Here is a 20,816-nt window from a genome sequence, read left to right on the forward strand (position 1 = left end):
TTTCCAGCTGACTCGTCCAAAACAGTCCTGCTACCATTGGGAAGACACACTGAAGCAGTGGGGAGTCCTAGGTCAGAGTGGAGGGAGGATGGAGTCCTTTCCCTTCAGTGGAAACATGCCATCAGATAGTGAAGATTCAGGAGAGCTGAACACAGGGGAAATACAAGGAAAGCTTTCCTTTGGATGAGTCGATGCTCCTGTTATGGGAGACAATTCCATGTAAACAGTGAATATGTGCAAATCAACCCTCAGCCCTCATACCAAGACACAGGTGAGACAACCACATTTTGTCTGCTTACTCCTGCAAGATACCTTGTGCTTTTTCAGAGCACCAGGGTTTAGCTCAACAGAAGTCCAGAGTAACAGCAGCGTATTTGTGTATGCTGGTGAAAAGAAAAGAGGGCAGTGATTAATTCACGCTTAAAGCCAACTTTCAGAATAGCTAGTGTGTCATTGCCAGGTGTACAGCTCAGTTGGAAACTACCTACGGAGAAAATGGCATTCCAGAAAGTGTACCCTGAAGACATTTGTTATTGCGGAGTTTGTTAAATTATAACCTGTCATTGAGGATATTACTTAAAGTTCAATTAACGTTTTAAATGTATGTTTGGAGACTGGTGAGCGGGACCTCTACAGGCAGGTGGTCTCGGTACAGAATGTGTTCCCTGCCACCAGTTTCACCACGGCAAAGCTAGGATGAGAAGCTGATAAAAAGCCACAAATAACTAACCGGCTTTGTGAAAGCTGCTTCCATGTGGAACACACTTCAAGGGTTTGCAGCATTCGTCTTAGCAGCAGTTACAGTTTCATGGGTATCTCAGTTGGAAAGATAAGTTATATCAGAGCATAATACAGACAGCCAGAAAGTCCCACAGCCGCCTTCAGCGTATGTGGAGGTTGCTTTTTCTGCCGTTAAGGAATCTCTAGTCAGAAGAGAATCTATTTATTTACCTGGAATGAAAAGACAAATATAATAACAGAAGAAATTGATTTTAAAGAGTAGTTTTGCCAAGCATATGTAACTGAAGATGGAGGAATACAGGATATCCAGTGACATAATGAACTTGTTTTGCATTAGTAATGCAAGCTGAAGTGCTTGAAGTTGCCTGTAATGTTTTTCCTCACCCCAGAACAGTGTATTTTAAATAAAGGGAATCAGTTTAGCTTCCTAATAAATACCTTCAGCCAGTGTTTTCAGAAGGGATTTGTCAATTGTTGAATGCCCTTGGAACAGATCTGAAAGGCAGGCAGACGTGGCATTTAATGGAAATACAAAGCCCCTAACAGTTGAGTTCACTGAATAAAAAGTAAGTAACAAACACAGGTGTACCTAGCTAATATGAATAAAGAATGCCGTGAGGAACAGAAGTCCTTGGGCTGCCAGATCCAGGGATCGAGCAAGGTAACTGCTACAAAGCCAGGGATCTTAAGGAGTCATAGACACAGAAAACAAGGCACTGCAAAAGGCAGCATTAGCAGCTTCTGAAGAACCTTTGACATGGGCATCTCTTTGCAGTGGAAAATACAGATTTCAAAAGATAAGCTCCCTGCCAAAGTGCTGACCTGTTTTACTGAGGAGCTTCCTTCCTCCCTAAAGCAATTCCAGGGTCAAAGTCACCCACCAAGTGGCACAGGTCACTGTGCTGCTGTAGGATACCACAGTGGTGCTTGTTCTGTGGCTGCAGAATTACAGTGCTCCACATGTGTGGTAACTGTTAGTAAATGCTTATCTCTTAATGGCAACCTGTGTGTGTATAAAGCATTACAGTATACCACCTATTTACAAGAAGGTTGGCATTTAAGCAGGATATTGCACAAGGGAGAGACTTGTGCAGTCACAGTTGAAGTGATTGAATCCCTGTCCATTACAAGCAACTTGCTTTGTTAGCAGGCACCAGTGTTTCTTCAAAGTGAGAAATAAACCCCAAATACTCCAAATATTTAAAATAATCTCACTGAATGGTAGCTGTCAGATCTGTACTGAGTGGCTGGGTGGAACTGGTCTTTCACAGCAAGCTCCAGCTACCTGCCTTTGAAGAGCTGCTTAGGGAAAGAGGAGGAAAAGAAACACTATCAAATCATCCACTTAATTGCATCTACTGGTGCTTGAAGCTGCTGTGGGCCTCCCACCCACCCTTTTTTAAGTCATACATTGTTAGATCTGCGATGATGCACAGCCCAGCCACCAGCTCAGAGTGAGCTTGGTTGGTGCTGCTGTGCAGAGCACGAGGGGCGGTGACAGTGGGTGGGTGCAGTGTTGGGACTCAGCAGCCAGCACTGTGATGGGCTTCTCCCAACAGACTGTTCTGCTGCTTGTAAAATGTAAGCCCTCCCCTTTTAGCTTTATTGCTGTCACACCTGCATTCGTGTCAGGATTTTATTACACGTGCCTCTTTTGGCAGACATTCTCAGAACTGTCACTAAAGTTCCTGCCCTGCTTTTGTGGACAGTCTGGCTAAAGGGCTCTTGCCACTGCTCTGCTAAACCCAGGACTGTTTCAGGGCCTTCTCTCTGATCCCTTCACACCTCCTGCAGGGGAGAGGACAGCGCTGTGGTGTCAAATGAAGCTGAGTGACTAGAAGGGAAATTTCTGTCTCCTAAGCAACGGACAAGGAAGTAGCAACACAAAAAAAAGAATGTATTTTATGCTCCTGCAGTCGCTCACACTTTCTGTCCCTGTGTGTAGGATCTCCTCAGGCTGGTATTCAAAGGAGCTTTCACATCTCAAAGCCTTCTTCCGGGACCTCTTGTAGGAGCTTGTAGTTTACTTTTGAAAACTCATAAAAGCCATCATCAGTGAAGTGTTCTGACACAGGGGAAATGTTGGGAATCTTTACAGAGCAAGATACTTAATGCAAGCTTTTCAAGTGGTTTTATACAAATTGCCAGATATGAAAAAGGAAAACTTCATACCAAACTCATCATATTAAGCCTGCATGATGTCCACAGCATCACCTCTGTGCAGATCCCTGATAGCTGAAGATTAGCCAGGAAATTGCAGCCTGAAATTTGTTTGTATGATCATTTTCATTGAATATTTGTGTGTAGCAATCGCTGAAACTAAATATCAGAGTATATGCCCAAGCATTGTTTTCCAACAGAGAAAGGGCTTCTGTCATCCAAGTATTGTTCTGTAATAATCAGTTTTGTTTCAAACAGCTATGAGATACATTTTGAATAAGCAATTGCATTTGAATAAGCATATTATGGTGCTTATCTAGAGTTTGTCTAAAACTGAACTCCAGATCTCATAGAGATGGGGAGTTCCTTTCTAGCATTTCCATTTAATTGAGTCAAAAGTTGGTTAAAACATGAGCACACCTAGCAGCACCCAGGCAGACTCTAGGAATAGTACATGATATCAAGCAAAAGTAAAATTCTCTTTCAGTTACTACAGGACATTATTTTGACTTCCGTGGTATTGACTGACTTGATCTGTTTGAGGGGTTGGAGGAGCTGGTATTAAACAAGCGCAAGAATACCCTTAGCTTTGGCCCTTACTTTTCAGGGTGTCATTGAGTTTCTTCAACTGAACAGTGCAGAGATTTCTGACCCAGTGTTACACACTGTATCCAAAAAAGAAACCTTATATCTGCATCCTTTGGTTCTCAGCCAGGGTTACACATCCCAGGGTAAGTGTGCTGCTGCACCTTGTAACTATCCTTGATACCTGGCTTAAGATTTCTTACAGGCACTGATGTGGGTGCACATCTGATTGCTGTGTTTGGTAGGAGTCGCTGCTGCTCAGCTTGTTGGTGGGTTTTAACTTCATGTGTTGTCACAGCACAAACAGAAGCACATACTGCCATGAGCCAGAATAAAAAGAGCTGACGGGTTGTAGGGCAAGGAGGGGTGTTCCAGTGTTAGGTGTCACAGTGCCTGCTGCTTAGATGTGAAATTCATGCACTTCTGGAGACCCCGATGCAGAGGAGGGAGCCCATTAAATAATACCTGCCAGAAGCAAACCAGGGGAGAATGCTGCAGTGAACATAAAGGCAAAGAAGATGTTGACTTTTTATGGTCTCTGCTGGGAATCTGCAGTGCCTGCTTGCCTGCTGCCTTCCACTCACAGATGTGTCTTTTGCTCACACTCAAATTTCCTAAATAAAAAGGGCTTTTTTCCCCTTTTATGAAATACGTTAGCACCTTAGGAGTTGCCCAGGATGTGAGGGAGCAGGGTTCAGCTTCCCACCTTGCCTGCTGAAGGCATTCAGATCTGTCCCTTGGGTCTCCCACATCCCAGTGGTAACTGCCCCAGGTTAGTCTGAGCTGGGGTCCTTTCTACTCATGTTGAAATTCTGAGCATTAAGCAATCATTGGGTATGACAGAGAAATAGTCTTAGGTGCACAGACTGATACTTAGATGTACTCCTTCTGCAGTGATTTAGAAGCACTGAGCTGTGAGGCAAGTAACTAAGAATGGATGCATTCTGTATCCAGCTTTCTTCCTTCAGGGCCTGTGAGCTCCCTTCCAGAAAACAGCCTGTAGACCATTTCTTGGGTTGCTATCATGGGAGGCAAGAGTCTCCATCGTAGTAAGCAAAGGAGAAAGCAGCATGCATAACCTTGCATTCTAGTTGAATGTTAGCATCTCCCTCTCCTTCTGCCAGAGGAAAGGGAAAATAAGAGCTACCCCTGTATTTTGAAGAGGTCTGGGGTTGTGATCTGTGTGCTTTGAGGATGGTCCCTGCAGAATCATAGAATATCTCAAGTTGGAAGGGACCCATAAGGATCATTGGGTCCAGCTCCCTATTCCGCAGGACTGCCTGAAACTTGTGGATTGGATGTGACACTAGGAGTCATCTAGCTTCTCGCCCAAGAGCCACCCAGGCAGAGCGAGGGGCAGGGTGTTCCCCTTGGAGCCCTGTTAGACAGGGTCTGAGCAGCTCTGCTGTTCAGGATCAGAGGTGGGTGAGGATGGGCAGTTATGTATGGCTTACTGGAGGGAAATGTATTTCTTTTAACAGTAATGATTACAAGGAAGATTCCTGAGGGCTTGTTGTTTCAGTGAGCCTGCCTAGCAGCAGGTATGACTTGACCTATCCCTTTAGCTGTATCCCCCCATTTGCTCAGGACCCCTGTGTGTATGTTCAGCAAGGCATTTGATGCTGATTGGAACTAATTCACCATCACAGTGGGGGGAATTCACTTACATTGCTCTGTGCTAACAGCTATAAGCAGTGATAATTAATAGCTCTTAATTGCTTAATCAGTGTAAAGTTTTAGACTATGTCACACGTGAAGGTTTTTATATTGTGTGGATGACTAAACCCCCAATTAATGCATCGAGTCATAGAGCCTTACCAGTGCTGTCTGTTCCAGGCAGAGAAAAATAACCAGCGTCTTCATTAGCCCCCTCAGGTCCCTTTCTGTAGTCATTACTGTGGCCTGAAGACATTTTTCTGTAGCAGCTGAAGTAACGTTACAGTTTGCTTCCTATCGGCTCAGAGCTGTCAGCAGTAGATATGAATCCAGGGGCCTGAGCTCATTCGGTGCTGCTGACACACTCTTCTTGACTTCCCATTTATTCCTTTACCCCTGGTGGCCAATCTCTCTTCAAATCAGAACTGTCTGCCACCAGCATATCTGGTGATACACTGTAATTTCACAGTTTTTAACAGATCTCTGGTCCCTGCGCACGTGTGGGTGTCGTCTCCATCCCACATTACTCAAGAAAATGCCTCTCCCTTTGGTATTCAGTTTTTGTTTTCTGCGGTGCTGGTTCAGTTTTATCTCTGTTCCCTCTCCCTCACACTGCACCCGTATCTCTTTCCACGCCTGTCTTTCAGGGCATATCTCTTGGATCGTTTTCATTTCTCAGACCTATTTCCCATGCCAGTTTCTTTTCAGCTGCCTGTGTCTGAGTCCCTCTCCAGTTGTGTGTGTGTCTCTTCTTATCTGCTGAGGAAGATCAGGGGAAGATCGAGGCGTTGAAGTGCAGAGTTGGAAGTCGCTATTGACGCAGTTGTTAGGGGGAGTTTGCTTTCACTGTCCCTGAGCCCCAGTGGTCCCCATACCCCAGATGCACACACCCGGAGAGGGTGGGTGCTAGAAAACGTGAACTTGTGGATGGTGCTGGCATGCACAAAAAGTGCTGTGCTTTTCCGTAGAGTAAGCATTCATCACTGAAGAACACAATGCGAGTTTTTAATGTAAAGGGATCCTGTTAATATTTGTGCAGGGTACTTCTATTGGGCGTGGAGACTTGCAGAGTAGAGCAGCAATACAGATATGAGACAGAAAGGTCAGCTGAAGTGCTGCCATTTACCACAATAAAAGTAGCAATATCAGTGCAGTTACAGCTTGTTAAAGAAAAACCTGAATTTTATGGGACTAATTCTATGTTGGAAAACTATTTGGTGATACATCCCAAGGTGAACTCATCTGACAGCAGTGAAAGCAACATAGTTGGAGAGCAGTAGAGGAATTGACCCTTAGCTTTCTGTATCCCATAACACTTCTACAGAGAGGAAGATAAAATGGGCACTAGGTTTCTCTATAAGATGCTTTCTTCTGCTACGGGAAGTTTTACTTTCTCGTATGACATACGTCTCTCCTGCTGTAAAGAAAGGGGAATCCTGAAAAGTATGAGTTTCTGTTAGGTAATTAAGTTTAAAATCACTAACAGAGATCTGAAGGCTAGCACAGGGCCAGTAGAAGATTCAATTATTTTTGCTTAACAAAGAAGTATGAATGAATGAATGTGTGACAATAGGAATAGTCAGACAAGGAAAGCATTACAGCCTGATAAAGGCAGAACAATCCATCACAACAATAGTATCTTTAATTCTTGTTAATGGTGTGCTGCCATGTTTGAATTACATTTTGATTTTGTTATCTCTTCATGCATAAAACTAAGGAGTTTTAGTTGCCTAGAAAAATAACACACAAGTGTATTTAAATCTTCTGTCCCATCTGAACAATGGAAAGAAGAGACTGGGACTCTTACCACACAGTATAGCTGGAACTTCTTGGTCCTTAGGTCTCATTATGTCTAGAAACAGCTAGATGACATCTCTAGCATTCTTGCAGGAGTAGATTATTTAGGTGAAGCATGAGTTTATGAGTATCTTACAGAAGCTAATAAATGATATATCGGTCTTTTGATAGTTAATCAGTAAGTTTAGACTGTTAGGTAAGTAAAGAGGTGGCTTATAACCGTGGCTTGTAACCATCAGAGCTCCTTTATTTTGTCTGTGTTTCCTCGCACTTCAGCATCAGTGTGTTGCAGGTATGCTAACATCTATTAATGATTTATTAACCCAATAGAAACCATCTGTAAATGCAGTCTTTGTGCAAAATGAGACCATTTCTTTTCTTATTTCTGTTTTCCTTCTCCTATCAAGGGAGGTCTGCTTGAGGCAGCTGGCATAGCTGCTGGGGAAGAAGCAGTGTTTCTTTTCTGTACTATACTGAGCTGAGAGCTAAGAGGAGGACTTCATTTTTCTTGTCTTGTCAGTAACTTAATCCTTTGTGGTTTGACTGTTCCTGAAATAATAAAGTCAGTCTGGAACTGAAGGAAAGCCCTTTTGAATTCTTAGGAAAGCACAAGGAGGAAGTAACCTTGGTCTTTCCCAAGCTAGAGAGCAAATGTTTTCTGCTGGTGACTTTCCCTGGCTCAGAGATGTCATAGTTTAACTCCAGCCAGCAGCTCAGCCCCACACAGCCTTTCGCTGCCCCCCAGTGGGATGGGGGAGAGAATCAGAAGGGTGAAAGTGAGGAGACTCAAATGCATAGAGAACTCTGTGAGAATAGAATTACTTGTCAGTCTTAGGGCCAATAGATTTATTATCATTTAAGCCTGACATGCAAATCTAATAGTGAGACCTGCTCCTCGCATGAATGCTCCTGACTGCTTCTGTTGACTTCCATGGGACTGGTTTTGTGTTAGGCTTACGGAGCTGATCTTTGATGTGTAGCAATCAGTCCTTGTTACGGTGGGGAAACAAGGTGAAATACTGAGTTATGTGAGGGCAGTTCATCCTAAGGGCAAAGAAAGTTATTTTTCTCTTTAAACAAACAAACCAATGCAGACACACTGTGTGCAGGGAGTTTGTGCCTTGGTTTGAATTCTCAGTATATTTGACCTTCCAAAGGACATGTAGCAATGCAGTTCGGAGGTGTGCTGCCTACAGGCTCTGCACCTTGTTGTTCCTCTGCGGCTGAGAAAAGTGAAACCAATGAAAAAGACCCTTGGAGTTCCCAGTGAGAAAAAAGGGAACTGGCAGCCTTTTCTTGCCTTACTGTTAAATATCTCTGTTTAAATGCAAATGATCTTCTGACCCTGCCAAACAAAGTCATGTACCAGGAAGCGGGCAGGCAAGTAAAAAACCACTTGTAAAATGGTTTTCGAAGATGCCGGATCTCTGTTGTTTCCAGGAGGAATCAAGGTGGTTGGATACATTTTTGACTGCATGCGGAGGATCAGCACCTGGGAGTTGCAAATATGAAGATTTGTATTTTAAGTGTGGCTTCTGCAGAAGCGTGTGTGGATTCTTTGGTTAGAGATCACTTGGAGGGATGCTTGAAGTGTCTTCTGTGTTACCTCACTGCATATGGATATCCACTGCAGTGGATAGCCCAGTGCATACAGTATGTTTTGGAAGGGGATAGAATCCAGGGACAGAAAGAGGAAGAAGCAGCCAAACTGCTGCCTTATTCTGCCTCAGGAATATGTGCTTGTAAGTGATGTGTGCAGTGCTTCATACTGCATCTAGCTGCCAGACTTCAGGCTTTCTCCCTAAACTCCAGACCCCTTAAGTGAGATGGGCATGAGGTTTGACTGACAAGGAAGGATTGGGCATACAGTAGAGTCTTGAAAGAGGAGGCTTTGTGGTCCATGGGTTGCAGTTCTTCCCAATCTACCCCCAGCAGGGATGCTCCAGCTCAGGTGAGGACCAAGCAAAGCAAGTGGTGGAAAGATTATCTGAACATGCATCCAGGGCCATATCTTTCTCCTTCCCACTTCTGTTGGTCAGGGTAGCCAGTTTATAAAACCCACTTCCTAGGGATCATTTTTGTTCAGTTGACTGACCACCAAAATCAACAAACAAACTGTATCTTATCAAGCCTCCTCTGTTAAAATCCTTTCTTTAATTTGCTGTTTACCTCACCTTCTCTTTAAACTTTCATTCTTCTAAATCAATATGGATGTATTTGCTTTCTGTGCAGGTTCCAGTAGTCTCTTAATAATCATAATAATCGTTATTACTGATTAAAGTTGCATTATTCATGCCAGATGGAGTCCCCTCGCTGTCAGCCAGAATGAGTTTGCATTATGTAGTTATAGTACATTTGTGATCTAAACAAACAGATGGCAGAATGTGACAGCAAATTATGTGCTGGTGATGTCAGCAACCACGCTTCCCAAGTATAATTGCTTTAAATGAACATGAATGCAGCGAGGAGCTGGTAGTTTTAACAAGGTAGTTGGCATACACTGTGGTAATTACCATACAACATCATCAGTAGCACCACAAGTGCTGAGGGAAGAATGCTGGCTTTGAAAAGTTGTGACAGAAAGACTATCACAGTGGGTTTGCTCAGCTGTGGAACATCTCACAGCTATAAACACACTGCTAGCAGAGGAGCAGTGGTTCCTTTTGGGGTGATCCAAACTTCACCAGGAGACATTTTGCACTTTGCAATGCTATCTCCCATCAGGGCGTGTGGGAAGTATTTGATTTAGTGTAATGGAGCAGTGTTAACAGCAGCTGCTGTTAATACAGGATTGAAAGGTAAGCTACTGGAACAGGTTCAAATGGGAAACTTGCTTAATAGAATCTCAGCAGCATTCAGTGATGAATAAAAGTTTAATCAAAGATGAAGTTAGGTTCCTATGGTTACAAAGAACAGTGATAAGGACTATGTTCCTTATCACATAACATTGTCTTCAACAAGGCTTATGCTGGGCTTCTCAACTTCATCCCTTCAGTTGTGGCTGGGTATAAAAGGCTTGGCTGCCTATGCCTCAGGAACTCCTCCCCTGGGTTTTAGAAGTTGGGGCTCAGGGTGCAGCAAGGCAGGCTCTTCCTGTGTGCTCCAGAAGCATCTGGCACTCAGGAGGGCGGATCACTATAAGCAGGAGTGTGACTGAGCTCTGGCTGTGTCTGGGTGAGAGCTGCAGAATGAGGTCTCCATTCACTCACAGTCAGGACTTCATGGGAAGTCTTTCCTGTCCAAGTGTTTTCTCAAACAGTGTAAGATGCTGCCACAGGAGAATGTGCCGCTCATTCTGCTGGTTTTCCATTTCCATGCACGGTGGTCAGCATTTAATCATGAAACAGAAGATGTGAACTCAACTCTTTCTTCAGTCCATCTGAAGTTTTAGTCACTAATTACTAGGTGGTTTATAAAAGTTACCATTGCTAATTCTTCCTCCGCTGTCTGTATTTTACAATGGAAGCACCTACAATACCTTTCCCAAGGGACTAAGCCTGTCAGTATGTGAAATGACATTGTAGAGCATCAGAAGCACAAGCCTAGGCACCTAAAGAACCAGCAGCCAGAAAAGGAGAGGTCCTGTGACCTTAGGTGTTGCTGAGATTAAGTGGTTGCACAGGGCACATTACCTTTATTGTGATGCTGGATATGAAAAGCTTTTAGGGCATTAAATATATCACCCCATTGCTCAGATGAAACTTCGCATGAGATAGACAGACAGACAGACATCCTCTCTAGCACTGATGTCTCTTCTGTGGAAGAATGACTGGGTCTTATATGGGACATAGAAAGCAATAGTAATAGCCCTGGGTGATGAAATTGTTTCTCAGTCCTCCTGACTTGTTCATCTGTTTTTTGCTTAAAATGTCCCAGTCGTTATACATAGCAGAGAGGTATTTGGGGTATAAAGCGCTTTGATAAGTAGCCGTATTTCACAGGATCACAGACTGGTTTGAGTTGGAAAGGACCTTAAAGCTCACCCAGTCCCAACCCCTTCCACGGGTAGGGACACCTTCCACTAGAGCAGGGTGCTCCAAGCCCTGTCCAGCCTGGCCTTGAACACTGCCAGAGATGGGGCAGCCACAGCTTCTCTGGGCACCCTGTGCCAGAGCCTCAACACCCTCACAGATGAGAGCTTCTGCCCGATATATAATCTGAATGTACCCTCTTTCATACATATATGACACCAATTCTAGCTATTTATATGGGCTTTTTTTACAGGCACTGTTTCAACCTTGATAGAGCATAAAACCGCTCCAAAGACCAGATGGACCCTCCTCTTCAGCAGTTGCTGGATGTTGGAGAAATGAAAGGAAGGCACATTTCTAATCTGTCTCATTTTCTGTCTGTCCTGCAGGTGGTCGGTGCCACAAGTCCTGCACAGGCCGATGCTGGGGACCCACAGAGAATCACTGCCAGACCTGTAAGTATGCAAGACTGAGAAACAGAGGACTGTACCAGGGATCCTGTGGGGCTTTTTGTAATTGTGAAAGGACACTCTAAATTCTGGGTTTGGTATGGGACATACTTTTCCATATATTGTTACCAACATGATGTGCTTTATTTCCACCCCTGTGAATTTGGTTTTCTTTCTTCCTTTGTGCTTTCTTAAAATGCTTAAGCTAAGCTGAATTTGCTTTTCACTTCTTGGTGGTAACATGGAGCATGGCTCCTGAGAATATTGATGGCTCTTTTGGAATACGCTGGAATGAATACTTCAGGCATCAAAAAAACTACAAGGCGGGTTTGGAGATCTTTAATGACATCCTGACACTGCAAAGTTCCTAATGCCAAAATACTCTGTTAATTTCAGTGGGAGCCTGGGAATATTACTTATCTTGCAGAATTGTTCTCTTTATAACAACTTAAGAATACATTTGAGTTGTACTGAAAAAGAGAATAGTAGGATTTTTTTTGTCAAGGAAGGAGTAAGTGAAGGGTAGTTCACAACATCTGTCTGTCCTCTTGAATTTAGAGAGCGTTAAAATGAATCAAAGATAACTATACTGAGAGAGTTTCTGTTTTGCATGCTTTCAGCTCCTTCAGATAGGCACGGAAGAGCTAGAAGTGCAGTCACAATATTAGCAAATATAAAAGAGAAGAAAAACAGAGAGCTGTCTTTTCCCACAAGTCTTTCCTTGCCCCCCATCCTTGCAGGAGTGGAGCTATCCATTACATTTCCTTTCTTTGATATTTCCTAGGGTGGAAATTGGTTGAGTTTACTGGAGTCACTCTTCCTACGAAATGAAATTGTTGCTGATATCTCCCCTAGAAAGCACTGCTGCAGCTTGCACTTTTTTCCTTGTCTGAGTTGTAGATAGGAGGAAGTGACTGTGGCAAATTAACCACTATGAAGCGAGCATACCAGGTAACTCTCTCAAGTGATGATAGCCCAATGTCATCTGCCTTTTCTGTTGGAAATATTAGGAGCAGTACAACTGTGACTTTTATTTCTTTCTTTTTTTCTTTTTGACTGCATGGAGCAGGAGATAAGAGGCAATTAGAAATGGCAGAGAGCTTGGCATGAGCATTGTATGAGCGAGTACAAGCAGGAAATCCAGACAGACCTCCTTTCTGTGGCATAGCAAGGGGCAGAGGTGACAGAGCTGGATGCCTGCAGAGGCTCTGCCACCCTCCTGAGCACTACTTTTATTCGGGAGCATCTGCTGGCATTACTGGCAAAACTGATGACAGCTACAGCTCTGCTAAAGTTGACATGCTCTTATATTACTGTTTCACATTGCACTTTATCTGCAGGTGTGATTAAAAGTGCTTTAGGACAGGCTGTAGGAATAACTGTATAGCGAACTAAATACAGAAGTGCTAAGCAGAATCTTCTTTATCTGAATCAAGCTAGTATGTCTCCTTCCATTGCTGGCAATCTTTATGAAAGCCCCAAAGAAGTCAGTGCTCAGAAACCCTCCTTATGTTAAGGTTAGGTGCTAAAGTAAGTAATGGAAAGGAATTTAAACCTTAGCTGACCAAATTATTTTATACAATGGTTAGAATTATTTAATGCTGGTTCTTTCACTGTCCTAATGAGAGGCCAGTTTGTCTGTTAAAGGGAGTAACTGTTAGAACCTGGGTAATGCATCCAGACTTGAGCACACTTATTCAAGCCTTATGTGGCTAGCTTATCCAAGAGTACTGTAAAACCTTGGCAGTTATACAAGGGTGATATGATCCTGGCTCAGGCTTTGGCTCCAGCAAACCGAGACTCCATCCTTGTGTAAAGTTGGGAAGTCCAGATGGACTCGATGTGGCTGCAGGAGTCCACGTGGCAGGATCAGCTCCCATGGTCTCAACCTCTACAAAGCACTCCTTTCAGATGACTGAATTGATTTTGTGGATTAATGTAGTAATACCAGAGAGAGAAACCTTATCTGTCGTGTTGTGAAGTCAGAAGCTTAGCAGGGCTGCATGGTAGGTTTGCTCCAGCAGTGACAGCTATCTCTCTCTCTTTACAGTGACTGCCCTCTCAATTCCAAATAGTGAGGACAGGCTAAGGCACAACTGTGGATTTAAAATAATAAACTCTGGAAAGACATATGGCATCTAAGTTCCAGGGAGATACACAGATCACACATTTCTGATTGAAGTAGCTACTCTACAGCCTTTTACCTTCAAGCACACTCTGCAGCCTCTGATTGTCAGGGGCAGGAGTTAATTTTATATCATCTACTTCCTCTTTGCTTCCCTGACATTGCTGCACCTTGGGTTAACAGCAGGATTGAAGGAAAAAAACCTGAGTATTAGGCTGGCAGTGGGCATTTCTTCATTGCACTTTCTGCAGACTGAAGCAGAGAGTAGGGACTCAACATAAAAATGCAAGTGGTGCTATGAAGGTTTTTGCTGCCTTCATTTCTGACTTTAAAAAACATCCCTGTCTTTCAAGCTTACAAACGCTGTTCTTAGGTAGGATGAATGGTATCACAAACATAGTGTGTACCTTAACCTAGTCACCATGGGGATGCAGGACTTGCAAGCGTGTAGGAAAACACTTCAGCAGTACTACATCCCAGTGTCAAACTATTTTGTTCCTAGAAACAACTCAGAGGTACATCTGCATTTTAATATTGTAATTTTTTTTATCAAATAACTGAAGCAAAATATTCTAATGAGACCCCCTCCCAAGATAAGATTTAAATTATTTTCCTGGGAAAGGATGAAAAATGAAAGATCTTAATCCATATCTTTCATTTCAAATTGCATGGGGGAAAAGAATCCAAATCTTTTTGTTTTTTTGCATGAATATCATTTACCTACCTTCTTCTTATGTTGCCTTCCAGCAATGTCTCTCTGTACTTCCGACTCAGTCTGAAACACCACCTGCATCTGACTCGGTCCTAATGTATCCCTTGATGTGACAAGAGAATTTATCCATTTAAGAAGACAATTAATAGGAAATGTAAAGTAAGCTGTTCTGTCAGGAGGCAGAGAAGATGTAATTTCAGCGCACTGTTCTCTGCACTTAACAATCCAGTCTTCTTTTATGATTAAAATATTAGTAAATATTCATATTGAACATCTAAAAGGCAGGTGGTGTTCTTTGTTTCAGTGTCAAGAAAGGCTAATGTAAAAGTACTTTAAAAAGAATCTATTTTTGGAAGAGTCTTGGGCACCCACGAAGTAGAACATAAATAACCTCACAAGAACAAATGCTTTGGGAAGTTACTAATCAAATTTGAAAATCTGTAGTTACATTGTTACTATTTTTGCTGTTGATGTCTGTTAAGATTTTGTTGTTTGGGTTTTTTTTTAACTTTTTCTGTGAAAAGAAATAGAAACTTTTACAAATGGAATACATTATTTTATTAAAAGGACAGATTATGTACTTTGTCCTAGAGAAATGTAACTGAAACCAAAGAGAGAAATACAAATTAAAATAGGGAATGCAAAACAGACAAAGAGCCTTTAAATCAAACTTGAGACATAAATATTTAGCAAATGTAAAACCCTCCGTGACTGTGTATGTGTACAGGAGTTTGGCCTGAGCATAATTGTGTTTATACAGTCTTTGTGCAGCTGATGTTGCTGAGAAAAGAAGGTGCCGATGCAGTAAGTACCCAATTAGAGCAGCAAAAAGCAAGCAGGAGCCTGGTGGGGGAGACTGAAAGAGCTGAACCAGCAGCTTAGATCAATCAGGGTAACCCAGCATTTTTGCTTGGAGCCAACATCTTTAATTAAAATCCTTGTATTTCTCTAATAACTGTGCATGTTCAGAAGACTTTTTCATTGATTTCAGTTACTTCCCGTTTTTTCGTCATAGATTTATAGTGCCCTGACATTATTGTTTCCCTTAATCTTTAATTAAGGAGACTGATTAACTGCACACATATAAGAAGTGCTCATTCCACCCTGTCCCCAACACAGCTTATTACTTCATCACTGAAACCCATCCCAACACATGGCACGCTTTTTCAAGACCTTGGTGTTTGCCCTTTGCTGTCCTGGTTCCAGCTGTGACAGTTCTGTGTCAGGTATCTTGGGATCCCACTGAGGGTCAGCGCGTGTTAGGGCGGGTAGTCGTGCTGAGCCTCAAGTCTGATTTGACTTGGCTGTCACCCAGCAGTTATGCTGGGTGAAGAAACAAGTATCTGGCACTCTCAAGCCATGTGGCCCCTCTAGGAGCCACTCACCAACATTCATCAGTCTGAGCATATAGCTTGATATATTTTGGGTAATACTTACCTATGCGTTTCACTCTTTCATATATTGAGTCACAGCTATAAAATCAGTTGATTCATTTGGAGGAAAGTTTGTTGTGAAAAAGCTTTCTATCTCTTGAAACCGGTGTGGCTCTATGTACATTTGCTATAGGGTCACCCCATGATAATGACTGCAGGAACCTGAACTGTGAGTTAGGTTCATTGGAATCTGAACAATCAGATTGTTTTGGGTCTTCAGAAAGTACCCACTATTGACTTTGATTTGATTTGCTTTGGGGAAAACCCTTCACTGCAAACTGTCTTGAATATGAGCCCTTAAAAACATTCAGAGCCCTCTAAGCTCTTCTCTGGCTTGGTGCGTGTTATCACTTAAGTATCTGATAGGCCCTTCCAGAACCTCATCCTCAATCGCACTTATGGTGCAAATTCAGCATGCCCTGAACCAGAAGAGAAATACACTATGTTGTGGCCTTTTCCTAGTGTGAAATGTTGGCATTTCTGTTGGCATCGTTTGCGTTACAAGCAAGATAAACACTTAGGGAAGAGCAGTGATAAACCATTGCTGTAATTGTAAATTCTGCAAAACTATTTATTATTTCTAGTCTTGAGAAAAACCCCAAATGGTCCCTATCCTGAACAGCGTGATAGAGGCCCTCATTCAGCTGGCATCTAATCATAAGCAGAGTGTGCTGTGTTGAAAAGGGAGCCATATCCCTCCAGTCAGCCTTGGTGCAGGGGGTTCTCTTGCTTTACTCTGGAATACATTGGTGTAGTCTCTTAGGGAATTTTAAGAATAGAAATTACAGTATCTGTAACCTTATCCATTGCACAAGGCTTCCTGTGGGGCTCTAGAGGAAGCTGAATAACGGCGAAGGCTTTGTCCTAGCCTAATAGTGTGAAAACTGCTGAAAAGATATCAGTAAATTGCTTAAATCCATTGCTGTTGTTGGAGCTTGTTCCCCACCACTGTTTAAACTGCTCAGCCTTGGGAAGTGTCATTATCTGCAGCTCAGCTTGAAAGGAGTGTGTCATCCTGCAAATACAGGTCTCGGCAACTGGAAGTAATAACTTGTGGGCTGATGAGAAGAGGGTGCCTTTGCTGGATATGCCCAGGGCTGGTCAGTATGGTTTGCGAGCATGGACACCAAGCATGGGAGAGGCAGGAATTCATCCCCCTCAGGGCTGGTTTTTTGGGAAGCAGCAGTGGATGATTCCCAGTGCCTCTGGCAGCCGATGGTACAGGACATGCTGCTTAGGCCTCAGCCCCTTTGCCCTTCTAAAAGCCTGCCAGGAAAGCTCCTCAGCAGGGAAGCAATGATTATATGGTGATGGTGGACACTTTGACCAGCTCCCAACAGCAGCTGGCACTGAGGTAAAGAAATTATAATTGAGTTAATGAGGTGGCTTGTACTCATTGACTGCACAGAGGTGCTTTACACCAGCTTTAAACAGTGTGAAGTTGCTGTGGAGCTATGGTGAGGAATGCTTTTTAACAGCATCCCACCAGTGAGCACCCATGGTGGTGTGTCTTGTCCTCTTTTCCTGTTGTAACAACATTGATTGTGTCCACACGAAATTTAGCTCCTTAGGCTCAAAAAGGACCCAAAAAGAAACAAAGACAGAAATATGCTGCTGGTGCACAGTAGTTTTGTAGGGTGTGATGGAGGGGTGTGTGTGCTGGTGAGGGGAACCCGAGCACTGCACCCTCTGCCTGCGGAACCTTCTGTAAGGGGGCACTGAGCCTGTGTGCCACAGAGGGGTGCCCTGAGCGTGCCATGAGGGAGGGGCTGCCGTCAGGAGTGTTCCAGTGCATGGCTGCGGTAGCACCAGCCTGAGGGGCAGAAAGAGGAGGTGACAGAGGAGGAGGCATTTTAACAAATGAGGCCATGAACAGTTGCTGTGCAAAAGGGAGGCAGTGTTTGGATTCTGTCCTCTTGGCTCAGGGGACAGCTCCATGACTGAGGAGTGACAGAGGTAAGCCCAGAGGATTTCATAGAATCACAGAGTGGGTTGGAAGGGACCTTAAAGCTTATCTGGTTCCAACCCCTGCCACAGGCAGGGACACCTTCCACTAGAGCAGGTTGCTCCAAGCCCCTGTGTCCAACCTGGCCTTGAACACTGCCAGGGATGGGGCAGCCACAGCTTCTCTGGGCACCCTGTGCCAGCGCCTCAGCACCCTCACAGGGAAGAACTTCTGCCTAAGAGCTCATCTCAGTCTCCCGTTTCTATTTGATTTGGGTTGTGGGGGAAAATGAAATGAATGTCCTCTGCTTCTGTGCCTCTTCGCTGCTGGCAGAGGGGGAGACTGGCAAATAGTCAGATGTCAGGATAAATCTGTGCCTTGCCTCCCTTTGCAGTTAGTTAGCAGTTAGTTAGATAGGAAGCAGTTAGTGCCTAGTCCAGGGCACATCCAGGTGCTAGGGGCCAGTTTCTCAACTGGCAGAAAACAACATGCACTCACTGAATAAATGAGGTCTTTGTTTTCATGAGATGAGACTCTGTGCCTATCAGCTAGTGGTGTGGTGTTTTGCTTAACACCACACTGCAATGTGTGTTTTGCTTAACATATGCCACTGTTTCATCTTTCTGTCCTAACGTTTATCAGCAGTGTTACTCAAATAAACAAATCCTTTTAATCTGTTTCTCTAGCAGTGCTGACAGCAAGTGCATTTACAGACATTTCCTGTACCTCTTCAATTAGATTGCATAAGGCACAGAAGTGTTTTCTGTCTGGGGGGTTGCCTCTGGTACCAGCAAGATGGAATTACTCTAAAAGTACATTGCTTTATTCCATAGATTATAAATGATGACTTCCCTCTACAGTTATTTCATTTTTATGTCCTAAGTAAATATTGTGTATATCAAGAAGCTTTGGCATTACTCAAGTATTTCTGGCAAATAGTGGAGGGAATTTGGATTGGAAAGTACTTATAAAGGAGTTACTGATACATGAAATAGTAGAATAGTAGAGCAGAAAGTTGGACGGAATTCTGTGTTCTCTGGCTTCTTGAAAAGTGTTTTCTGTAGAGGAGTAATTAACAAAATATATGTTAAAGGTTAATTGCAGAAGTGGAATGTCCCTGGTTTTATCAAAAGGCAGCCAACAGCACAGCTTCCTGGCATTCTGTAAGTGGTGGCTGGTGTAGTCCTGTGGATAATAATTGCTTTTTCTGTAAAATAAAGATAGAGGCTATAAGTGAGTGAAGGGAGGGAGATTCTCCACCTGTTCACCATCCTTTGCACAAGACTAAGCCTTCAAGTACTGTAGTGTGGTACCACTTCAATCACTGTGCTTTCCAGTTGGTAGAATGTAGTTGTTGCCCTGGATGAATGAAGGCAGGACTGTGTTATTTCAAAAAGGTAGGTGGTGTTTCCAAATGTGTTCCAATCTGCAGGTTGTTTTCTGTTCTGTTACCTCATCGACTGCTTGTCGGATTGGTTGCCATCACGAGCAGTATTTGACTCTGGGATTGCTGGCCTCCCTCTGAATTTCACTCATGTACTCAATGGTGCTGTTCTTCATGGGGGAAAACTCACATGGAACTGGTGGATGTTTATGCTATTTTGTGGGCCTTTTTTTTTCATGTCCCATTTACAGAAACTATTAATGTGAAAATAATATTCCACATGAATTTCCAAGGGTGAGAGCAAACACTTTAAAATTCATCCTCCTCAGTCCTTGAGCAAAGTGTATGTTCCTAAAGAGGGTATTGTGAAGGTGGATATGAATGGCCAGTACCATTGAAGCAACTCCCTTAAAACTTGAGCTTTTATTCCGTATGCTGTTCGGTTTGTTCTCTTTCTCAGTGTGCTGTTGAAGAGCTCTCTTCTTAGCTCTGATTCTGACATGATCATTTTCCCTGCCTCCTCCTAGTAACGAAGACAGTGTGTGCAGAGCAATGTGATGGACGGTGCTACGGGCCCTATGTCAGCGACTGCTGCCACCGGGAGTGCGCTGGAGGCTGTTCTGGACCTAAAGACACTGATTGCTTTGTATGTGTGAGAGTTCTCATTTTTCTTCTTCCTGGCAGTCACACTGCAAATCCTTAATGCTTTAATCCATTAAATTTACAGTTTTGTCCCTTTTAATGTATTGCATGCACACTCCCAGATTCAGACTGCAAATTTTAGCATTTAATATTCTCACATTATATTAACATCACATTATCTACTTAATATTACCCATTAACAGATTTATAAGATCTGTAAATACAGATTGGGAACCGTTAATATGCTAATCTCTGTGATTTTTATCTTTTGCTTTTTCTAACTTTTATAGGGAATTTTTAGAAGTATTTATCATTACATTTGAGCACGGCTTTTATTGCTGCTCTGTGTGCTTTTTTATTTGAAAGTCAAGAATACAATTTAGCTTCTCTGTGGAAGGTATTTCCTGCTACTGCCAGGCTTGATTTAAATACAGCTTTCTTACTGGGCATGCTTCTTAGTGGAGATGGAAAGAAATAGGTTTCAAAAAAACTCTACCTCAAATGTGTGCTACTGCATGTGCTTTAGATGAAAAGAGGAAGAGGCTAACTTTTTCCTAAAAAAAATAGTCTGAACATAGAGGCCTTTAGACGAATTTGTCTTCCATGTAGTCAGTTATCTGGAGTAGCGTAAAGCAGCTTCAGATCCAGCACTGATCTCAAAAAATGTGCAGCTCATCACGCAAAGGCAAGTTTTGCTAATGTTTTCAGCGAAGCACACCTAGGCCTGAAGAAGCCTAGAACTAGAGAGGTGGATTTTCAGAGGTACCCAACTGACTGAACAGACAAGTATCTGTGAAATTGAGTAGGCTCCTTTTACAAGGATTGGGAGGAGGGATCTTAGGGCAAATTGCAGATGTGTTGATAGTGTAAACAAGCATATCATAATGAATGGGCCAAAATTAATTTTCCCCTGCTTGGACCTGAAACTTGCTCGCTGTTCAGGTATCATTTGATAGCAGTAGGTATTGTGCTTCAAAACCACATTCTAAATGCTGTTCTTTTGCTGCTGCTGAAGTGGAGTGATGGCTTGATGTAACTGCTAAGGTTTTACTAAAGCTGATCTTTGTGGCTGTGGTTTGCACAAGTAGATATTCCATACATGTGGTACACCTGATCCAACACTCACTGGAAGTACTGTGTTGTATTTGGACTAGAGAAATGGGGAAATAACATTCTTTCCCAAGTCATGTACAATCTAAATAGGTAAAGGAAAGAG

The 20,816-nt window shown here is 43.0% G+C and overlaps 1 protein-coding gene across 7 annotated transcripts in view; it reads left to right on the top strand.

The window, feature by feature from the left end:
* ERBB4 (erb-b2 receptor tyrosine kinase 4) overlaps positions 1-20,816 on the top strand; it is a 604,652-nt gene that overhangs the window by 411,674 nt on the left and 172,162 nt on the right. For all 7 annotated transcript variants that reach the window (XM_062602108.1, XM_062602146.1, XM_062602123.1 and 4 more), the window contains exons 5-6: positions 11,300-11,365; positions 19,486-19,604. In XM_062602108.1, the coding sequence (XP_062458092.1) occupies positions 11,300-11,365; positions 19,486-19,604 (185 nt within the window). The remainder of the gene's footprint in view (positions 1-11,299; positions 11,366-19,485; positions 19,605-20,816) is intronic.

Source organism: Pezoporus occidentalis, unplaced genomic scaffold (assembly GCF_034315485.1).
Source record: "Pezoporus occidentalis ecotype Australia unplaced genomic scaffold, CSIRO_AGI_Poc_V1 ctg118, whole genome shotgun sequence".
NCBI classification, from domain to species: Eukaryota; Metazoa; Chordata; class Aves; order Psittaciformes; family Psittacidae; genus Pezoporus; species Pezoporus occidentalis.